Raw genomic sequence first — 21,721 nt, 5'->3', positions numbered from 1 at the left:
AGTCAGAGTCGTCACCAGTGATGATCATGTCATCAACATAGAGAAGGAGAAGAGTCTGACCACGAGGAGACGTGTGAACAAACAACGCGGGATCATGATCACTGGGCAAGAAACCAGCGGCAGTCACCACAGAGACGAAGAGCTCAAACCAGGCACGAGGGGCCTGTTTGAGACCATAGAGGGAGCGGCGAAGTCTACAGAACATACCATCAGGAGCATAGTACCCCGGTGGTGGCTACATATAAACCTCCTCACGCAACTCGCCATTGAGAAAAGTGTTCTGAACATCTAGTTGAGAGATAGACCACTGATGAATAGAAGCCACAGCCAGAAGAGTGCGGACAGTGGTCATGTGGGCCACAGGAGCGAATGTCTCCTCATAATCGCGCCCCTGCTCCTGTTGAAAACCACGGGCCACAAGACGCGCTTTGTAGCTCTCAAGAGAACCATCAGAGCGAGTCTTAATCTTGTAGACCCACTTGCAGGTGATGGGACGAGCACCGGAAGGGAGAGAAACAAGATCCCATGTGCGAGAGCGCTCAAGGGCAGCAAGCTCTTCGGCCATCACAAGCTGCCATTCAGGCTGAGTCATGGCAGTCCGGTAGGAAGTGGGCTCAGCAAAAACAGAGAGACCATACCGATCAGGAGAGTAGCGATCAGGCGGAGGGCGAGGCCGAGCACGGAGGTTATGAACCAGGGGAGGCGTGAAGGGAGGTGCGCCAGAGGTGGAAGGCGCGTCAGGAGAAGCATCCTCTGAACAAGGGCGACGAGTATAGTGGAGAGGAAACGGTGAGAGAGGGCGACAGACTGGAGAGGATGGTGGAGAGGTGGAGGAGGAGGATGGGGATGACGGTGTTGGTGGTGGAAGAGAAGGAATGAGAGGTGCAGGAGGAGGTGAAACCTGAGGCACATAGCATGGTGTATCGGGGAGAAGAAGAAAAGAGATATCGTCACAGAGAAACTCGAGGAAGAAGAACGTGAGTAGAAAGAGCGAGACTCATCAAAGGTCACATCACGCGAGACGCGCAAACGATGACCAACAGGATCCCAACAGCGATAGCCCTTGTGCTCATCACTATAGCCAAGGAAAACACACTCAATCGACTGAGCAGTCAGTTTGGTGCGTTCTCGCGGGGCAAGAAGGACATAGCACACACATCCAAACATGCGAAGAACTGAGTAGTCAGGAGAACGACCAGTGAGACACTCCATAGGAATACCACCCTACAAAGCAGTCGATGGCTGAATGTTGATGAGGTAGGTGGATGCAGAAACAACCTCAGCCCAAAAGTGGAGTGGAAGGGAAGCGGCAATCATCAGCGCACGAGCCGTCTCAAGGAGATGACGATGCTTACGTTCGGCAACACCATTCTGAGCATGAGCACCGGGACATGAGAACTGGGCAAGAGTACCCTGTTCCGCAAGAAAACCACGCAACAGCTGGGAGATAAACTCACCAGCGGAGTCATCACGAAAAGTACGAATGGGCGTGGAAAACTGAGTGTGAACCATGGCAGCAAACGCTTGTATATAGAGAGAACTTCGCTACGAGATTTCATGAAGTAGAGCCAAGTGTAGCGAGAGAAATCATCAATAAACAAAATATAATAGCGATGATCACCTTTCGAATCAAAGGGAGCAGGACCCCAGACATCAGAATGAACTAAGTCAAAAGGACGCTGAGATACCGACTCACTGATAGGATAAGGTAATTGGGTCTGCTTGCCAAGTCTGCAACCATTACAATGTAAAGAAATGTCTCCAGATATAGACCCTAAGAGGACCTGACGAACTAAAGAATATAAGCAAGAGCCACAGATGTGACCGAGGCGATGATGCCACTGCTAGAAGGATGCAGACGAAGAGGTAGCAAGAGCATGGGAGCTGGCAGAAATGATGGCAGCGGAAGGAACACAAAGCCAGTCAACCTCCCAAAGACCCTTTGACTCACGGCGCCGGGGGCCAGTACCAACCAAAGCCTTGGTGCGACGATCCTGAATGGAGCAAGAGTCGGTATCAAGAATGACGCGACAACCAGAATCAGTAAGTTGGGCAGCGGAAAAAAGATTCATGATAAGACAAGGAACATGTGAAACACCAGGAATAGAAAAAGATGAAGTGAAAAGAAGACCATGACTAGCAATAGGAAGAGGTGTGCCATCGGTGGTAAGAACACTAACAGGCGAATCTAAAGGTCGGAGAGAAGACATCACGGAAGAATCAGAAGACATATGAAAGGAGGCTCCAGAATCCAGAACCCACGAAGATGTACCTGACTATGTAGATGTCTGCGGTGGTGGAGAAGTGGATGCAGTCACAGCAGCAGCGGAACCAGTCGATGAGGAGTCGGATGAAGCAAGTAGACGCTTGAGGCGTACAATGTCCTGGTCAGTGAGTGACGGAGTCGAAGAAGACACTGGAGTCCCACTTGAAGAGGAGCGCCTCTGGACTCGCTTCTTCTGGCGACAGTCAGACTCTGGGTGACCAGACCGGGAGCAGTAACCACAGAATGTGTCACGACGCGACGTGCTTCTCTCAGCATAAGGAGAGCGACTTACCCCCCTGAAGGAGTAGGCAGGAGGGGTGGAGCAGTGAGGCGAGCAGATGACACTGGAGCTCGGGCGGCCAACACTGAAGGAACCACAAGTAACCCAGCAGAGTGAAGGCGGGTCTCCTCAGCACGAAGCTCAGCAAGCACTTCTGAGATAGGAACACGACCACGGGCAAGTAAGTGAGCACGTCGGGGCTCAAACTCGAAGCGGAGATGAGATAAGAACTCACGAACCCTCTGAAACTCCAAGTCAGACTGCGTAGTCTGACAGCAACGGCAAGTGCCACAAACAACAGTCTGCAGTGAGTCAAGCTGACACCAGATGGCAGCTTACTGTGAATAGAATTCATCAACAGATAAGTCACCCTACTCAAGAGCATGCTCCTGACGCACCACAGAAAGATATAGAGCATCACCAGAGGGCTGATAGCGCTGCCAAAGATAGGACCACATTGCTGCAACAGTGCCGAGGCCCATAAATTTTGAAGCAAACCGAGGGAGAACACTCGCAGTGAGAACAGCAGCAGCTCGAGCATCATCATTGCACCACTGAGTGTAAGCAGACAGATCATCCCGGTAGACAGAGAGAGCATCAGAATATGCGGATACCTGCTAATCATAAGTATCAACTGTAGCATCATTAAGAGCCTTGGCTGCATCCTGATCAGCCTGAGAAGCATCAGCAGCAAGCACCGGCGGCACCGGAGCCACCGGAGCAACAGTGCAGGGCGGACATGGTACCTCGCTAGAGAGAACACCCCATAGTAGAAGGCCGCGCATATGGATACACATGAAACCCGCAAACTCAGCATAGTTGGTGCCATAAAAAATCACCGAGCAACGAGAAATAACTACATAGCCCGAAGATGACATACTGATATATCTTTTTTTTTGAAGTCAATGAAGGCAGAAGCCCCGATCTGTATCGAACGGGATCGAGCGAGAGCTCACGCACGCGCGCGTACACCCGAGGCGAGGGCCAGCGGCTGGCGAGCAGGGGCCAGCTTTGTCGGTCGAATGAGAGCGGACGACGCAGGAGGGGAGAGCGAAGCAGCAGCCTCAGCAGCAGCGCACGCTTGAGGGCCGAACGGAGCAGCAGCTCAGCAACAGACTAGGTGGAGCAGCAGCTGAGCGAAGCATCTGCCTAGCAGCAGCGCACGCGCGGGGCTGGGCGGAGCAGCAGCCCAGCAGCAACACACGCGCGGGATAGGGCGGCGGCCAGGCGGAGTAGACGACGGGGCCAGGCAGCGGAGCGGACCGGGGCGACCAGAGTCGCAGCGAGGAGGACGGGGGTGGCCGGATCCGCGACGAGGACAGCCGGGGCGGCCGGATCCGTGGCGAGAAGAGCCGGATCGGGCAGTGGGTGGATCGGGGGAGGAGCTAGCACGGAGTTGCAGCATGCGGGGGAGAGGGGAACCTAACATCTGATACCATATTGGATAAACATCAACTACATTAACAGAAGGGCCAAAGACCAATACATATATATGTGTATGGTTAAGTGCAAGAAACCCTTTATACAATGAGAATAAATCAAAAAGGGCTATACACATCTAACACCATGAACACGTACAATATTCCCATATGCTCCCCGTTCCGGTTCAAAACAGACATCCCATTCAAAGCTGACAGCAAAAAATAACCAAAATGATGGCCCGAAGCTATCTACCATATTAACAATCAGCCGCAGTCATAGAAACTACAGAAAAACAATTTCAATCAGTTAAGATCTTCAGCGAGGCTGTGCTTCAGAAACTTTACATTTTGCCACACATTATATCACAAAACTGACGACACATGTAACATGTTTAAATGTCATAAGGTTCCACCATAATAAGAACTAAAAGAATTTTGAGTTTTGCTATTCGACCTAATAAGCCAGTCCATGCCAAGATTAACAAGCATATTTAATTCGTGGAAAAAATATTGCATTCTAAAATGCATGTGGTGTCCAAATATATTTGAAAGGGATAAACTAAACTCTCGATCTGGACTTGGAGCTTTCGATTCACCGCTATGGAGAAACTGAAGGTATAAAAAAGAATTCAACTATGGAGAAGAAGCCCAAGGGAAAATGAAGCCCACAGAGCCTATTCGTGTTGATCCCTCATGGACCAAAACAACACTCTCTATAGGAAAAACCCTATTTGACGCTCTCTGCGTCAAAGGGTCGATCAAACGCACAGGAGCTCGATCAATTGGGCCGGCCCATCTCCTACTGCACACATAGCTGGGCAGTTCATGTTTTGGGAACCTTCCAGATTGTTCGCAGCCGGCTTTTCCGGTTTGGGTACCTTCTAGAAGGTTCCTGGCCCGGTTTCTCTTTTTCTTTTTTCTTTCTTTTTTTTTCCATTTTTCTGTTTATGTTTTCTTTTCTTCCATTTTTGTTTTGTACAAGTTTAAACTAAGCTCACCGACCGATGATGAGCCCACCAAGTTTAGCTTCAGCAGGAGGGGATGAATAGTGGCCTCCACCTCCATTCTTCATTTTTCATTTTTCTGTTTCTTTTTTACTTTTCTTCCTTTTTTTTGTATAAGTTTAAACCAAGCTCACTGAGCGGCGATGAGCCCACCAAGTTTAACTTCAGCAGGAGGGGATGATTAGTGGCCTCCACCTCCATTTTTCATTTTTTTCTGTCTCTTTTTTCTTTTCTTCCATTTTTGTTTTGTACAAGTTTAAACGAAGCTCACCGCCACCCACCAAGTTTAGCTTCATCAGGAGGGGATGAATGATGGCCTTCGCCTCCGTGAAGCGAGCAAGCTCACCAGCTGTGTGGCCTGACAAAATTTTGGCAGTGGCTTTCTTGAGACCCAAACACCGGCAGCCTCCTATGTTCTACTCCTTCCTCGCTATCGGTTGTGGCCTCCTATATTCTACTCTTCCTTCTTATCGGTTGCGGCCTCCCATGTTCTACTTTTCCTCGCTACTGGTGGCGGCCTCCATTTTTTTCTCACTTTGCTTCTGGTTTTTCTTTGTTGTTTCATTTTTCTTTTAATTTTTATTTCCTTTAATCATTTTTCTTTTGCAAATCCATGAAATTTTTATTTCAAACTCGTGAAAATTTTCAAATCCACGAACAGTTTTCAAATCTTGGAACATTTATAGAAATTCACAAAAAAATTAAATTGATAATTCTTTTTGAAACTTGTGAACATTTTTTAAACAATGTATTTTTTAAATTTGGTAACATTTTATTGAAAATCAAGAACATTTTTTGAATTCATTAAATATTTTCAAAATTTTGAAGAGTTTATAAATTCATGATTTAAAAAAATGAATGTAAAGTTTTTGAAATAAAGAATTTATTTGAAATCCCAAACATTTTTTGAAACTGAGATTCGTGAACAGTTCTCAAAGCACAAAAATAAAAACAAAAGAAACAAAAAGGGAGTATGAAAGAAGAAGAAAAATGGACCGCCCAGCCCCATTTGGGCTCAAAATGCGTGGAGGTGGGGGGAGAGGGGGGGGGGGGGGGGAACAGGGGTGCACGATTGCTGGTTGGTGGCTATTCACTAACCTACGCGTGAAATAGGGGTTCCCAGCAATATAGAAAGACACAACAGAATTTGAATGTATAAATGTATGCAATAATACTGTGACTGGAAAAGCAATGTACAGAAATTACATAATGAAGCTCTGACAAACATTGGGCAATCCTTTCAGAAAAGAATTGGGCAACTTAAAAGCATAGACCCATTAAATATGGGAAATCCATTTCGGCTCTTGAGAGCACATGCTCCTGCATATCAAATATGTTTTTGTAAGTGTCAAACGAATCTGAAAAAAATGTGTTCATTGTCACACTCAAATGCTACGTGCAAATTTTTAGGGGGAAAGCTTAAGCATTTTCACCAGTGCCAAAAAAACTAGTCAAAACCCAAGTGTTACACTTAATTTTTTTTAACCAACAAAGTACTGCTATCCCGTTTCTCATGAAAATTGTCAAGCACACTTGTTACACTAACAAGAACATCTACACAAGTTTTTTTTTGAAATTTATTTACTATTTATTTTGATTTTACTGTTTATTCGAGAGCATACATATACCTCTCGGATAAAAAGAGATGCTATATGTTCAACCCAGATTAGCAGATGAATTTCAGGAAAAGAAGATCCCTACAATACAATGCTCTGCTGTAAAATTATAGCATGCTAATACGGGGACTGCACTGTACTTTTGTCCACACTGAAATTTGAGGCAATAATCTTTTCTTTTTAGGCAACACAGTTTTCTTCTTGCAGTAGCGCCGCTTAAGGTAGCAGACAAATTTCAGTACAAAAAGATGGAACACACGATGCTCTGCTGTCTAAATATACAGATGGACTGCAGGGTATCTCCACACAGAAAGAGTAGTCACATAAAACTCTGATTTTTCTCGAATTTGGTAATTGGTCTGTACATCTGAATCTGGTAGTAAATCCATGAACACACAGCTCAACCAACTGAGAGCACAAATAACCAAATGATGGCCTGACCAGAAGCTATGAGCCAGAATAACACTCAGTCAGAGCCATACAAACTACGAAAAATTGGACCGGTCAGTTATGAAATTTAGTGAGATTTCTTCAGAGATTCTAGTAATCTCAAAGTATATCACAAAACCGACATAGTACCTACGACAATATACAATTCATCGATACCAAGCATAATAGAAGCACAAACTGAAAATCTGTTCTCCTAGTATTACAATCTGTTTATTCCACACGCATATAACAGGCACACGGATAATAGGTGGTCCAATGCAAGCCAATGCACTAAACCAGCTGCCTGTGTGTTCAGATTAACAGTTTAACACACTCGCAAACCACACCAGGCAGCCCCGTAGATGCACGCAGGCACACAGGGCTGCTGCTTAGTCAATCACTCCAGGTTCATACTCATGCAGCCAAGAGGCAGCAAGCAGGCATCCTCAATCGCAAGCCATACTCCCGCACACACGACGGTGCCGCAGCCAAGAACCATGCTGCATCTTATTTGAAAGCCACAAAGATGGGAGCCACCACAAGCTCACACGTGACACAAAAACACACAGTAGCAGTAGGAGTCAATCAATCGACGACTGACACCACCTGCAAATCTCTTTCAAGCAACCCGGGCCGGAAGCACACAATAAACCAACCCCACATGCAGCAGACAGCAGGACCTGCAGGAGCGAGCATCCATCTGGTCTCCCATTAAGGATGGAAGAACCACATCAGTGCAGCACAGCGCAAGGATCACCTACACAATGTAAGTGGCAGAGTGCAGAAAAAAAAAGGGTGAGTAGCAAAACTGACATTGAGTATGATATTGGCAGTTTACAAAAATGGATTTTTTACATGTCAAAGAGAGTACCTGAGGACGGAGACCCTGGGTAGTTTCTTCTTGTAGTAGCGTGAGTGCAGCGGCGTCTCGAAGTGGCCAGGGGCCACCTCCCCGTCCCACTCCAGCGCATCCCAGACGTCTTTCTCGATCTCAACGGATGGCTTCTTCATGCCTCTGCTACGGGCACACACCACCCGCAGCCGGCGCATGCCCCAGCATCCTCTGATCTTGATGGTCTTGAGCTCCGGTGCCACCATCTTGAACTCAGATATCTGCTGCAGCACTGGCAGGTCATGCAGGTGGATGGTGGTCAGCCTTGGGAATGCTACAACTTGGATGGTGGCCAGCCTTGGGTACCATTTCTCGTCTAGCACGAATATGTGCCTAAGGTCTCCGCAGTGGATGATGTGGAGGGTCTCCAAACTTGGGAAGGAGTCGACCCACACAGGGAGCACGAATTGGAGCCTGGGGCAAGAGCGCAACTGTAAGTGTTGCAGTTTTCTGAACGAACCATCATTGAATCTGCGGTAACCTTTACTGCATATCCAGCGGGTTGTTAGGAGATCTGACACCCAGAAGGTCTCCAGATCCTTAAATAGATCTGATCCCCTCTAGAAGACTTCACCCAACTTGGGGCATCTCTCCATGCGGCACTGCCTGAGGAACTCCCAGTGTACCCCAGGCAAACCAGCACTAGTTGAGACATCGTGGACATGCAGGGATTCGGCAAAAAAATTCATCATATCATATAGTCCACTCTCAAAGGAGTGGCTCCCTTCAGCAATCTCAATATGCCGATCCAAGTTGTTAGTCAGAGGCTTAGGGAAGGCCAGCATCGGAGCATCACCGGCCATGCTTTGGACATCACTATACCGGTCTGCTTGAACAAGCTGCGATAGGCTGACTTTATCTCCATACATGTCAATCTTCTTCTCCTTGTATGCCACTTCGGATTCAATCGTTCCATTATACACAGCTGAGGTGGCATGGATATTAAAATAAACATCCTTAATAATTGCATAATGACTATATAATGGATGCCACAACGACCAAAGAAGCCTGGCATCCACAACAGTGGCATGCACCTCCAAACGAAAGGATTTTTTGGGGTCAGTGCATGGCCGTGGATGGCCAGTTCCAGCTCGTGTGTCTATGCACAACAAATTCAAATGGAAGCTATCTTTAGAGCTCCAAATTATTGCCCGAAGGTGCTCACATCCTAGCAGAAATAGTTGCTTCAGCATTGGGACTTCTAATACCATAGTATTGAAATCAAGTGTCTTGATTGCGGTTCCAGAGAGGTCAAGCTCAACGAGGTTGGGCAACCCACGTATGAACATATTCTCCAATTGTGAGCAACTTTCGAGGGAAATCTTAGAGATACTGGCACCTTCCTTAGTTGCTGGGATCGAAGGACGTTCTTGTTTTAGAGGTAGCTCGACAGTAGGCGCACGAATGAAAGCTGGCCCATATCCATCAAGGCTGAAGCACTTCAGCAAGCGAGGTAGCCCATCAGGGATAGCAACATTTTTAAGCTCATTGCAACCATCCAGAATAAGCACTTGAAGGCTACTTGCTTTAGATAGGCTGTTTGGTAGAATTTTCATTTCACTGTTGCCAGACAGGTCAAGTATTTCCAGCTTTACCTTGTCCATGAAGGACCTGCTTGGTTCTGTTGAAATATCCGGTCCACGACTAGGCTTGATTACCCGAAGCCTTTTAAGGTTTGGTAGCCGACCTTGTAAGTGAGTTGTGTATTGCCAACACCAGACACCCTCTATGCTTAGCGTCATGAGGTTATCCATGAGATCCATCTTTTCCGGCCATAAGATTTCATTCCATTCAGTGTAATGTAGGTCCAACACCCACAAACTATGAAGACAAACCCACTCAGTATGATCCTCTCCTTCCCCTGTTTTGTCATCTGTACAGTGGCACAGTCCAAGGAATCTTAGGTTATGGCAGTTTAGGAAAGGAGGTGATGCAAAACTGAAGGCACACCAACAGAGAGTCAGTACAGCAAGGTTGCTGGAATGTTGAAACAAACCATTTGGTAATGCTGCTGGCTGATCAGATATTTGAAACTCCAAGAAGAATGATGATGTCTCTTCTGGTAAACTTTTGATACCCAGTATTTCACTATCCCTCGATGTGATTGAAATCCAACGGTATGGTCCTTCTTTATACACATCATCTTCTTTAACTATGAGAAAAGGAAGCTTGAAATGTTTCTTGAACTCTATAAGCACATTATCATCACACTCCCATCTTATTTCTCGGTGCAATGCATCACCTATCTCCGTTGTTATGTCTTTTGGCAGTATCCCATCACATATCCAATAACTCGAAGCAAGACCATCCCAACCAGAATTGGTCTTGCAAAAACCACATTGCAGAAAGAGTTTGTATAGACAACAATCGACAACCACCATTGGACTGAATCTCTCGGTGCATGGATTGCCAGGAACTATGATTTCAGCCTCTTTACGCAGCAGTGCATACAACTGTCCACTTAGTAGACGCTCCATCCTATCATATGCCAAAAGATGAGTGTACCTCAGTTTGTGTAGTAGTTCATGTTGGTCGTATTTTTTAATGGTCAACACCCTCCTTTTGTAGGTCCATATAATCACATTGTCACCAAAACTTGTAACCAAAGGAACACCACAGTTGAATAGGTCAACAATCTCATTGTCACCACCATTATGAAAAATGAACACAAATCTGTTGTATTTCAGAATATGATCGATTGCTCTTGATACACTTCCTATCTCATTCCTAGAGCTTTCATCAACTCCCTGAAAATCATCCTCTTCATCCTGTTTATCCAGAACAGCCATTATTGAGCTTTCAAGCTCTAGTTCCTCTGCGATTGCCCTCTGTAATCCTCTTCTATTTTTCCAGTCTGAACAATCTATGTGAATTATCTTATCAAAGCATAGTTCTGGAGTGGTTCTCCTATATGGGAGCACTTCTGCTATGGATCTAAGGACAGCAGACGCCCCCAGTCCATCCCAACCATGTAAATAGATGACCCTTTTATCTCCCATCGTCCGAAGAATTTGGAATATGTTCTCTCTGCTACCATCAACATTTCTGTTAAGGTAACCCTGGATTAAAACCCGTAATCAAGTTAGACGATATTTGCTAGAAGCATCACTAATTCACGTGAACGCAAAATCTGGATACACATGCATAAAAAACAGGTGCATCAGTAAATTATACACACGACTCAGTACTTGGTCATATGGTTAATTTATTGTCATGTCACTGACAGACTAGCATGTTTCTTTCCCTTGTGTATATACTCAACTCCCAGCCTAATCAAGAGCATTGTAGCTAGCCACATAAGTAGTTGTATTTTTTGCATTTAATATTATATCCATCCTCCAGTTAGTGAGTTCGGACTATTTATGCATCACATGCCCAATTAAGGTAAAACGTTGATGTATAAAACAGACACACATGTGGAACCACGGAAATCTCAGCAGAATTAGATGAAGGAAAACGAGTAATTATTTCATGAACATAAATTGAACAAGAGTATTACCCTTGCAGCAGGAGAAGTCATGATGAAATTCACTATCAAGACCAAGAAAGAGAAGCAGTGGCTGATGAGTCAGTCTAACCCATCGGATGAAGTAGTGTCACCACCGCCTACATGCACAGCAACGACAACATGTTACATTTGAGCCTCAACCATTGTTTATAAACCAGTAGCACCCCATGCAATAGACAAAGCTGAAGTCAAAGAAAGAAAGGAGATGCCACCATGTGCTTACCTTGCAGCAGACAGGAGCAGCTTGATAATAACAAAATTGATTTCGGCTATTTGCCTGTTGTGATCAGCTTCTGCTACTGCTCGTAGAACGGCGAGATATGCAACAGAGATACGCAGGATATGGTTTGCCCTCTCAGTTGAGCAGCAGGCACGCCTTGTCGGTCGGTTTGGCATGGGAATCAGTCCTTCCTTCTCTCAACTAAAGAAGGCACAATTCCTTGCGTGTTCTCTGCACACTGGATGGGTCCCTTTCTTTCGCCAAAGCATGCATGCAGTTATGATGATGATTCTCTACGACGAGCAAAGCACCAACAAAGTAAACAGCCATCGATTCTCTTCGAACATGTCCCTCTCTTCGCCCCAAAACTGAACTCGTAGTGGCTGTGTTGGAGCCTGTCGCCCAAGCCCGTGAGTATCAGTGTAGTCTCCAAACTATCAGCTATGATGGTTGATGGATTGACTGATAATTTTCTCCAAGCAGAAAGAGTGCAGTCATACGGTACCATACTCCAAATTATCCCCAACCCAATCATGGTATCAGTTTAGTTCTTAACATAAGTATCAGTGTAGTCTGTACATCTGGGTCTGGAACGGACTTATCTTATATTGGCTACAAGCCCTAAAACTACAGAATTTCAGCGAATTTCTTCAGAAATTCCGGGGGAGCTGGCTGATGCCTGATTGCCGGCGGTCCTCGGCGCCCCCTTCGTCTTCTCCCGCTCCGGGGTTGCCGGCGGTCCTGTATCCCGCCGCCAGCTTCCTCTTCTTCGAGCCGGAACCAGATCCGCCCGCCTCCGTCTCCATGGCCCCGCGCCCTCTCGTCGCCGGCCGCGGACGTGGCGAAGTTTTTTCTTTTTTGGTCAGCGTATCGATTACGATTGCGCGGCCCAGGCCCATGCTGTACGCGGCCTGTTTCGTTAGGCCAGCCCCATATGTGGGCCGCTTCGATGGCCCATGTGACGTGAACTTTTGTGAATTTCCCCGTACGCTATCCGCTCAGCTCGGCTCTCTCCTCTATCTAATCCCCTTCGGCTCACTGTGGCAAAGCAGAGGAAGAAGGCGCACTCCCCCAACAAGAGCCACGCGGGAGAGAGGAAGCCATGGCCATGTCGCTCTCCCTCGCGCGCCTGGCCCTCCCGCCGGTCCTCCAGGCCCTCCCCGGCAGGAGGCAGGCCCACTCCGCCCTCGCCTTCCCGGCCAACTCATTCTTCGGCGCGCCGCTGGCCGTGGCCGCCGCCGGCGCCGCCGCGCTCTCCCCGGCGGCCCCGCTCCCGCGCTCCCTCGCCGTCGTCGCCGCCGGGAAGGGGTACAAGATGAAGACGCACAAGGTTTCCTCCTCGCCTTCCTCTCTGGGCCGGTCATCATGGAATGCGTTTGTCGCCCTCGGCGTTTCTTGATTTCCTCTGCTCCGGTCTTTGTGTGCGCGCGTGCAGGCATCGGCGAAGCGGTTCAGGGTGACGGGCACCGGGAAGATCGTGCGGCGCTGCGCCGGGAAGCAGCATCTGCTCAGCAAGAAGAACGCCAAGCGCCGGAAGAGGCTCTCCAAGACGGTAACTACATGCTTCCTCTGCTCACTCTGCCACAGTTTCCTTCTTTGTTCAGCTAATGGTAGTTCAGTTACGAGAGCTAAATGTGAATTCAGTAGTGCCCAACAGACGGTTTGGTTGGTGTCAACGTTCCGAATGCATTTCCAGGGCTGTGCCCAAACTGCCGCGAATTCCTGTGCTTCCTTTGAGCTGTGACAACAATGTACATAGTGTAGCTGTGTAGGATGTTTGGCATTCAGAAGCTCCTGCTTGTTATCATTGTGACTAGTTCTCTGTAGGTAATTTCAACTCATTCCACAGTTTATGAACCATAACTGATGCTATATCAAGTCGATGCCGAGAAGGTGGCGTTTCTTTCATATGTATTATGCTATTACTGCAAACTGCTAAATGTTGAATAGGGAATTATGATATGCCATGCTTTCAGGAAAATTTTGCCATCTTTAATTTATATGCACTGCAGAAATCATTATTTGGCCCCTTGAGAACAGAGACATATGCCAACAGATTAGCAACCATGAGCTATGGTGTAGTAATAGAGTAATAGAAGCACAAGTCGCTGGAAACTTAAGCCACTGGGATAGTAACAGTAATTTGCTCTGTGAAGTTCCATTTTGGTGTATCTTCTTTAGAAACTGTAGTACTATAACTCCATGACAGCTTCATTAGATCGGTGAAACTTGCCATTTTGTGTCGCGGCGCCAATTTGCTTGCCTCTGAGACTGCTCTCTTCCACTGCAGGTCCAAGTTAACAAGAGCGACTACAGCAACGTGATGGGTGCGCTGCCCTACCTCAAAGTGAACAAGAAAGCAGGCTGAGATCTACCGGGTCTGGTGAAATGACTGCCACTGAGTTTCTGTTCACCCACTTGTAATTTTGTGCATCTTTATCTGTATGCCTTTTTTTCTTAAATACATACCAATGCCAGACTTCACATTCCAAGCAATCATAAACAACTATTCATATGGGCAGTCCAGTGATGTTCCACAACACAGATGCACTCACTTGGTTGAGATGTGTGCATGGAGGACTCGATTCACTGACAGATGGTTGTGCCACGAGTATGACACCAGAAACAAGACACTTTCTTGAGGAACTTCAGGTTCTTTGAGTAGTCATTGCACACAAATCATCTCAGTTGTAACATTGGTCAGGGCTTCATACTGAGCCTACGAGTTGGATCTAGACATTGTTGCTTGCTTCCTTGCACTCCATGATATTATGTTTGAATCTAGGTATACTACAAAGCCCCCATCTGACTGTTTGTCATCTGAACAACCTGCCCAATTGGCATAAGAAAAGCAGCTAACCAAGGAAGATGGAGACTTTCTGAATGTGACACCAAGGTCAACCGACCCTTTATGCATCTTCGGATCCAGTGAGCTAAAATAGGTGCATGAAAATAATGGCAAACTTTGTTATCCAAAGAAGCGAGATCCGACCTTGTAAGAATTAAGTACTCAAGTCCTCCAACAACACTTCTATACTTGCTGAAGTCTTGGGCATTCGAAGGTTCTCCTTCACGGGTAGAAAGTGGAGTTGGAATAGCTTGCGATTATTCATATTGACTCTTACGAGTAATTCAAGTGCATACTTTAGGTGAGAAGTTGCTCATCATCTCGCCTCCTTACCTCAACGCCCAAAAGAGTTGCAAATACCCCAAAACTTTAAGGACAAAGTTAGAATTGAGATCGTCTAGAAGTGTTGTGACAGCATACCATCACAAAAATTATAGTAGTGCCCATGCAAATATCCAGGCTCATCTGCACCTGGTCAAGAAAAAGTTCACAAAAAATGCAAAACAATTCAATAAAAATCCTTTTTTTTTGCATCGTAGATAATTTGGCGCGTGAGGTGCGCTCTAAATTTTAGATTATTTGAATATATGAGTACCTCTCAGCAAAAAACATAAATTGAGTCAGAGCAGTACGTGAACAATAAATATTTTTACAGACCCCAAATTTGTCTTTTTTGTCGAGAGCTACTCAGATGTCCAAATGATCTAAAATTTGAAGCGTGCCTCACGCACCAAATTTTCTATGATGCCAAAAAGAATTAGAATATTGTGAATTTTTCTAGTATTTGTTTTGAATTTTTTTCTTCAATGCAGATGCAGATGAGACTGGGCACCGAATGGCTGCTCTCGTGACCATGCCCTTATCATTAAAGATAAATAGGGGCGTATTAAATTTTGAAGCAATAAAGTGAGTGCCTACATTTTTTTGCTTGACCTAGAGTACCATGCTTGAGGGCCTCTTTCAGGCGATGAAGGGTTTGCCACGTTTTCAAACATAGTGTGATGTTTAGGTGTGTTCATTTTTTGGGTTTTCACCCTGAAGATTAAGTCTGGGAAAATTCGAACAATGCCTTAAAAAGGTAAAAACAAAAAACACTGCCATTGTTAGGTATACCCAACTAGGGTCAGGCCTTGGGTTTTCACCTCGGAGCTCGAGACAGGTTACTCGAGAAGTGAAGTCATGCGTCACCTCGGAGGTCAGATCTTGTCGCCACCACTTTCCACGATCCGAGCGTCATGCGTAGTATGGGACGTGAGATGCCACACATGTGAGAAATCATACACGCACAAGAAGGCAGTCAAGAGTGGATCACCACCAAAGGCTCTAAATGATGAATGTCGCCATCGCACATGCGAAGAAGGTTGATGAGGGAGGAAGGTCACATGCACCTCCAAAATCCCAGTTTGGGACGTTCCAGCGGTCCCAACTATCCTCATGCTCCTTTGTTGTTGCCTGTAGCAGCATAATTGATCAGCAAAATATACTCGTCGTTCTCATAGGATCTCAAGGACCTTCGCGCCCATTGTAACAACCGCCCTACTAACAGCGCACGGCCATAGTGCCATCCGCGCACTCGAGCGGAAGACCGCCTCATTAGGACGCAAAAGGCCGTTGCTATCGTCTGTGTGCCCGAAAATGGGATCGCGACCACCAACACCTTGCCACCTGGGAGAGTCGGCCCGACCTGAAATACCAATACCACTTCTGGAAGCCATAACCTCTCCCTCAAATCGTTCTACATAGATCACATCCCATCACTGATGGCTACTAGAGTAGAGACCTCCCCGCGGCCGCCTTCATTGACCAGTGTGGGCGCTTACCCCGACCATTGTTGTAGTTGTGAGAGGAAGGGAGGATGGGGAGGTAGAAGGCGGCTACTGTGGCGGTAGGGAGGAGGTGCAACAGCTGTTGGGAAGGAAGGGGGCCTGGTGGTTGTTTGAGATACACCTGCTCGCATGCAGAACTTCGCGAATTTGATGTATTCTGCACAAGAAGCTAGTTGAACACCATCCTCTGGAGACAGCAAGGATTGACAGTAACACATACTCTGTCTGATCTAAAAAGGAAGAAAGGAAGGATATTAGAACAGTAACATATATGTTTATGTTGCCCAACATGTGTTATAGATATATGATTGTAGTAACACAAATTGTATGACGGTACCTGGTGTTACAAATTCTTAGGGGAAAATCATATAATTTGATTAAGTGCTTAATAGACGTCGTCATCATAACACATACGAACCGTAGAGGACACATAATTCAAGCGGCAACAAAAATGTCAGTCACAGGATTCGAACCAAGGAGAATCCAACAACACATGAGCTAACCATCAAGACGAATTAACATTGGTGTTAAATTGTCACGCTCCTTTCTTTACTATGCATTTAGCAGCGCAGTTGGGCTATGCAATTTTTTTATCTACTAATGGGTCAATGGCCTAAAAGAAAAGCCGACCAAGTAGTTTGTCCTGGCCCAGTGTGGGGCCTATAGCGCATCCCTCAACACCGCACGCGTGTTGAGCCAGCCCTGTGCGGAGCCGTGCGTCTTTTTTCATTTTTGTTTCCCTTTATTACCATTTAATTTTAAAAGGAATTCAAAATATGTTCAGGAAGCTTTGAAAAATCATCGAAAATTCGAAAAAGGGAATTCAAAAAAATCATGAATATGAAAAAGGTTTTGTGAATTTTAAAAGTGTTTGTTAATTCAAGTATTCCAGGAAAATTCACGAATTTGCAAATAGTGTTCGAAACTTGAAAAAATGTTTGTGGATTTAAGTAGATATCCCAAATAAAAAATGATCATGAATTTAAAAAATATTAGGTAGATAAAAAATTCATGACTTTCAAAACATGATTATGTATTCAAAAAATAATCATGACGTTTCAAAATGTTCATTAGTTCACAAAGTGTTCGCTAATATCAAAAAATGTTCAAGAGTTCAAAACATCCTTGATTTTTGAAAAATGTTCACGAATTTGAAAATATTGTCACAAACTTGAAAAATATATTTGTGGATTCAAAAAGGTTTTCGAAATAAAAATGTTCATAAGATTTAGAAAATGTTTCTTAGTTCGAAAAAAGTTCACGAATTTGTTTATGAATTCAAAAAAAGAAATATTATGTTCGGAAACTGTTGTCAGTTCGAAATATGTTAAATTATTTCAAAAAATATTTGAAAGTTTGAAAAATGCTTGTGATTTTTGAAAACTGTTCGCAAAGTTGAATATATTTTTGAAAACTTGAAAAAAATTGTTTGTAGATGAAAAAACTTTTCAAGAAATCAGAAAATGTTCATTTAAAAAAATATTTGCGAGTAAGAGAAATTATCACAGATTGTAAAATAATTTCATGAAGTACAAAAAGATTCATGAGTTCGAGAAGTGTTCACTAATTTCCAAAAATGTTCGGGAGTTAGAAAAGTTCTTGTGTTGTTCGAAGAATGTGCATGAATTTGAAAAATATATTAAATAATGTCACAAAATGCTTGTAGATTAAAAAAGGTTCCATGAAATAAAACAATGTTCATAAAGTTTTTGAAAAATGTGAGTTCAAAAAATTATCACAACTGTCACAAATATTCATGAATTAAAAAAATAATCATGAAGTTCAGAAAATATTCATGAGTTCGAAAAGTGTTCACTAATTTCAAAAAATGTTCAGGAACTTATAAAACGTTTATGAATTCGAAAAGTGTTCACTAATTTCAAAAAAATATTTGTAATTTTTTTTAAAAAAGTTGATCGATCCAATGTCGAGGAAGAGCCTCTAGGAGTTGGATTTTGAAAGTCGATCACGATCCGTGGCTTTCTACCAAGCCTCCCTCGACACTATCCAAAAATAGGACTTAGTCGCGCTCCAATGAGGCGAGGAAACCTATGTAAGAAAATATCATTGTGTCTATGGCTGTTAGTGTAGGACCTTCTCTATAAGGTCAAGCGAAGTGTGTAATACCCACAAAAATTTCTTTGAAAAATACATCAAAAAATATTGTAGAACCTATGTACAATATTTGGTCAAATGCACAAGATAGTTGGAAAAATAATTTTTTTGTGAGCGAAAAAATTCAGACTCTAAATTTTCTATGGTTTTTCAAGGTTTGTTTATGTGTTTTTGTTTTTTTATTGTAAGTATATGTAAAGTTATAAAATTTGGAATTCTAATCAAATGTTGCACAGATTATGTCATGTCAGGCCAACAACCACCGCTGACAGACAAAATATCAATGTGAAAGGCGCGCTGGGAGCCGGGAAGGCAAATTTTACAGTTACATATGCGGGGTGTCAAAAATTTCGATCGATTTTTTACATGACATAAAAAAATTCGGCCGATTTAACAACACATCGAGTGCCAAGACCTAACATGTCCTGTATCCCACTTCGTGTGCCGCCCCACCAATCGTCGCCGCCCCCGCATCCACACTCTCCTACTCCTCCCTGAGACTCATGCATCGTCGCCGCCCCGCAAGTTGCCATCCAAATCCGTCAAAGACCATGAGTCACCCTTCTCTCATAGTAGCGCAACGCCGCCAATGTCTTCTTCATCGTTCGCAATAGACACGGCCTAGATCTCGAGAGATGGAGCACTGGTGATGCGTGTCTTGGTGAGGAAGGCGGCATCGGTGGCCTTCATCGAGGCTAAGAACTCATGGGGGTTCAGATCACCATAAGAACAATGTGTAGTGGAATACAGTGAGTTCAAAATCATTTTTTTGTCTTTTCCATATGTTGCTGCATGCTATTGTCACATAGCTGCAAGCTTTCGATCTTTGTTTTCCTCCAATATTGGTGATGTTGGGCTTGTCCTTGGTTTGGCGGTGCTCTTCAGAGCAACAATGCGAGATCGTCAGAATATAGGGAGTAGGCCGCCGCTCCGCCTCCGTTCCCGCGTTCATTGTTCGTTTTTTTGATAGAAGATATAAGACTAGGGGTGGGCATAAAATTTGACTAACTAAAAACTAAACAGAAACCGAAAATATCAAATTTTGGCCATTCGAGTTCACTGTGTACAGGGAAATTCAGTTAGCTGCCCTACTTTTTTTTTCTCAGAATTAGTTTTTTTAGTTGATTTTGAGAACTAGTTAGCTGGCCTACTAACCGAACCAAATTCGGTTGATTCGGTATTTTACCCTTTTAACCGAAATGGCCGAAATTATCCCACCTCAAACTCTCCCCAGCTTCGGCCTAGTAGAAGCCCACCCATCCCATTCTTTGTGCACTGTTCTGTATCTGCAAGGGAACTTGGATGTATTGTGGGTGACTTGTTGTTTCATTTTTGCTTATCTTGCCTATATGTTCATATGATCTTAGTGGAGAATCAGGGTTCTGCTAGTATTTGTCACTGATTTTAGTGGATGCATGTACTATTGTCATATGATGTTAGTTGTAACTTGTATTTTGGAGTTCTTGTTTAATTCTTCTTGCCTCAAATCAGTATAGAAGAATGATCCCATGAATTCTAAATTAACATGCATGTCCTTTCTGTTTTGCAGCTGAGACAATTTAACTCTTCAAAATGGTATGGATTAGCAATTTCTTAGTTAACCTATCTGTTATTTTGTTTGGTTTGCTGTGCAATCTGCTTCAATTTGGACATTAATGCTGAATAACATAGTTTTTTCCCCTTCCAATTTTTCTGTTATGTCAGCAATGCCAGTAGTAAATAATGTTCACTAGGCAGCATTCAAAATGACATGCTCTTAATTAGAGGTGTTACTTATTATGTGCATCTTGATCAATAACATAAACTTGGAGGTTTAATATTTTAGTAAATTGTGTACGTATAGTTCTCCATTGTTGTACACATGAACTTGTTATTGTCGTGAGTATTCCAAGAAAAGGACGGCTCTTCCTTCTAGTTTATGATATTTCTGCTTTTCATTGTGTTCTCAAAGTTTCAGTGGTGTATTTGTGTTGTTTTGACAGGAGATATTATATTGACGCGAATGATGTTGGGTCCACCAGAATTTCCAGGAGGTGATAGAAGTTGTGGTTAATATCAACAATCAAATGGAATATGCAGTCCGGACAATTCTGTGGCAGATGAAGCTAATATTCCTTTAAAAATATGGAAGATACTAATGTATATGAAAGTAGATTTGATATGCACGATGATGTATCTGTAGTACTCTGTACTAAGGTCGAAAACTTGTTTATGTAAATTCGCGTTCAAATCTGATTTTGTTGTTAATAGTGCAATCCTGTTGTTTTGACTTAAACATTAATCTTACTGTAACGTGCAATGTGTCATGTATTTGGATTTGATCTCTGGAGTATACCTTATGATTTGCAAAACCTGCTTTTATCTTTGTTAGAATTAAGTGGAGACGTGTCTCTTCCTTACTTTCTTACGCGGGAAGATTTAAACCATGACCTAGGCATATTCAGCGAATGCAAAATGATAGTTATGTGCTCCAGCATGGTACATTAGGCCTGCTTTTTTTTTACTATCAAATGTGTTACTAGGTTGATTGACCACCATGAATTATTGTGTTACAGTTTATGGAAAATTATGTTACTCAATGTGTTGCTAGTGATAAAATAATATGTTACCAATTATGTTATGATAGTTAAAAAAACGTGTTACTGTCGTAGTTACTATACCTATGAAAATGTTTTACTAATCGTGTTGCTATAGCTATAAAAACGTGTTACTAGCGCATTTAGTAACACAGATGATATGTGTTACTATAGCATTGTAACACATTTTTAACATATTGGAACAAATATCATGTGTGACAATGGGTACATCTTAGTAACACGGCCTAACGTAAAACATCTCAAAATGTGTTACTATATGATACAGTAACACGTTTCTGAACATGTAGTAACACAAGTGCATGCTACAAAAGCTCTGTCCTCCTGTAGTGACCATGGCAGATATTTTGATTCCCACATGGAACATAAATTCCACACCGCATCATATTATCATATAATTTCTGGGCGGAACAATACTGTGTTGAGCCCGCAGGCGTGTGGTTATGAGGAGGCTACAAAACGCCAGTTGTTGCACACAGAGTAGAATTTATTGACGCCAAAGACTCCTCGTGCCTTGGAACTCATCTAACTCGAGGGAACACATGTGTGCTCACACTTGAGTTAGCTGGCGCCCGACTCGAGGTGGACACGGGTATGAAGTTTGGGGCTGTGAAGATCAACTATACCTCGTTGGACTATGTGTCATGGGTGGAACAATATGCCTTGGACTAAGTGCAGATTTGGACGATTGCAGCCCAAAAT

The 21,721-nt window shown here is 44.0% G+C and overlaps 2 protein-coding genes across 3 annotated transcripts; one reads left to right on the top strand and one right to left on the bottom strand.

The window, feature by feature from the left end:
• Positions 1-7,182: 7,182 nt before the first annotated feature.
• Positions 7,183-12,284, bottom strand: LOC123155016 (uncharacterized). Of its 2 annotated transcripts, XR_006477160.1 has the most exons (4): positions 11,640-12,284; positions 11,408-11,514; positions 7,888-10,967; positions 7,183-7,773 (listed from the first exon to the last, which is right to left on the bottom strand). XR_006477160.1 is itself a non-coding variant. In XM_044573595.1 (2 exons), the coding sequence occupies exons 1-2, from the start codon at positions 8,112-8,114 to the stop codon at positions 7,770-7,772; spliced, it is 231 nt and encodes a 76-aa protein (XP_044429530.1). In that variant the 5' UTR covers positions 8,115-8,471; the 3' UTR covers positions 7,183-7,769. The 2 variants fall into 2 exon arrangements, 1 of the variants encoding a protein (XP_044429530.1); XM_044573595.1 differs by lacking the exons at positions 11,408-11,514; positions 11,640-12,284 and having other exon boundaries at positions 7,888-8,471.
• Positions 12,285-12,642: 358 nt separating this feature from the next.
• On the top strand, positions 12,643-14,389 carry LOC123149491 (50S ribosomal protein L35, chloroplastic). The gene is made up of 3 exons (XM_044569147.1): positions 12,643-12,966; positions 13,072-13,188; positions 13,927-14,389. The coding sequence occupies exons 1-3, from the start codon at positions 12,739-12,741 to the stop codon at positions 14,002-14,004; spliced, it is 423 nt and encodes a 140-aa protein (XP_044425082.1). The 5' UTR covers positions 12,643-12,738; the 3' UTR covers positions 14,005-14,389.
• The last annotated feature ends 7,332 nt before the right edge of the window (positions 14,390-21,721 follow it).

Source organism: Triticum aestivum, chromosome 7A (genome assembly GCF_018294505.1).
Source record: "Triticum aestivum cultivar Chinese Spring chromosome 7A, IWGSC CS RefSeq v2.1, whole genome shotgun sequence".
Lineage (NCBI taxonomy): Eukaryota > Viridiplantae > Streptophyta > Magnoliopsida > Poales > Poaceae > Triticum > Triticum aestivum.
This window is presented reverse-complemented; position numbering and strand designations above follow the sequence as displayed.

Excerpts from the sequence above, each read along its gene's own strand:
- LOC123149491 (XM_044569147.1), top strand. The coding sequence starts at position 12,739 with ATGGCCATGTCGCTCTCCCTCGCGCGCCTGGCCCTCCCGCCGGTCCTC. Across the intron at positions 12,967-13,071 it reads ACAAGATGAAGACGCACAAG|GCATCGGCGAAGCGGTTCAG; the intron begins GTTTCCTCCTCG and ends GCGCGCGTGCAG. Across the intron at positions 13,189-13,926 it reads GGAAGAGGCTCTCCAAGACG|GTCCAAGTTAACAAGAGCGA; the intron begins GTAACTACATGC and ends CTTCCACTGCAG.
- LOC123155016 (XM_044573595.1), bottom strand. The coding sequence starts at position 8,114 with ATGGTGGCACCGGAGCTCAAGACCATCAAGATCAGAGGATGCTGGGGC.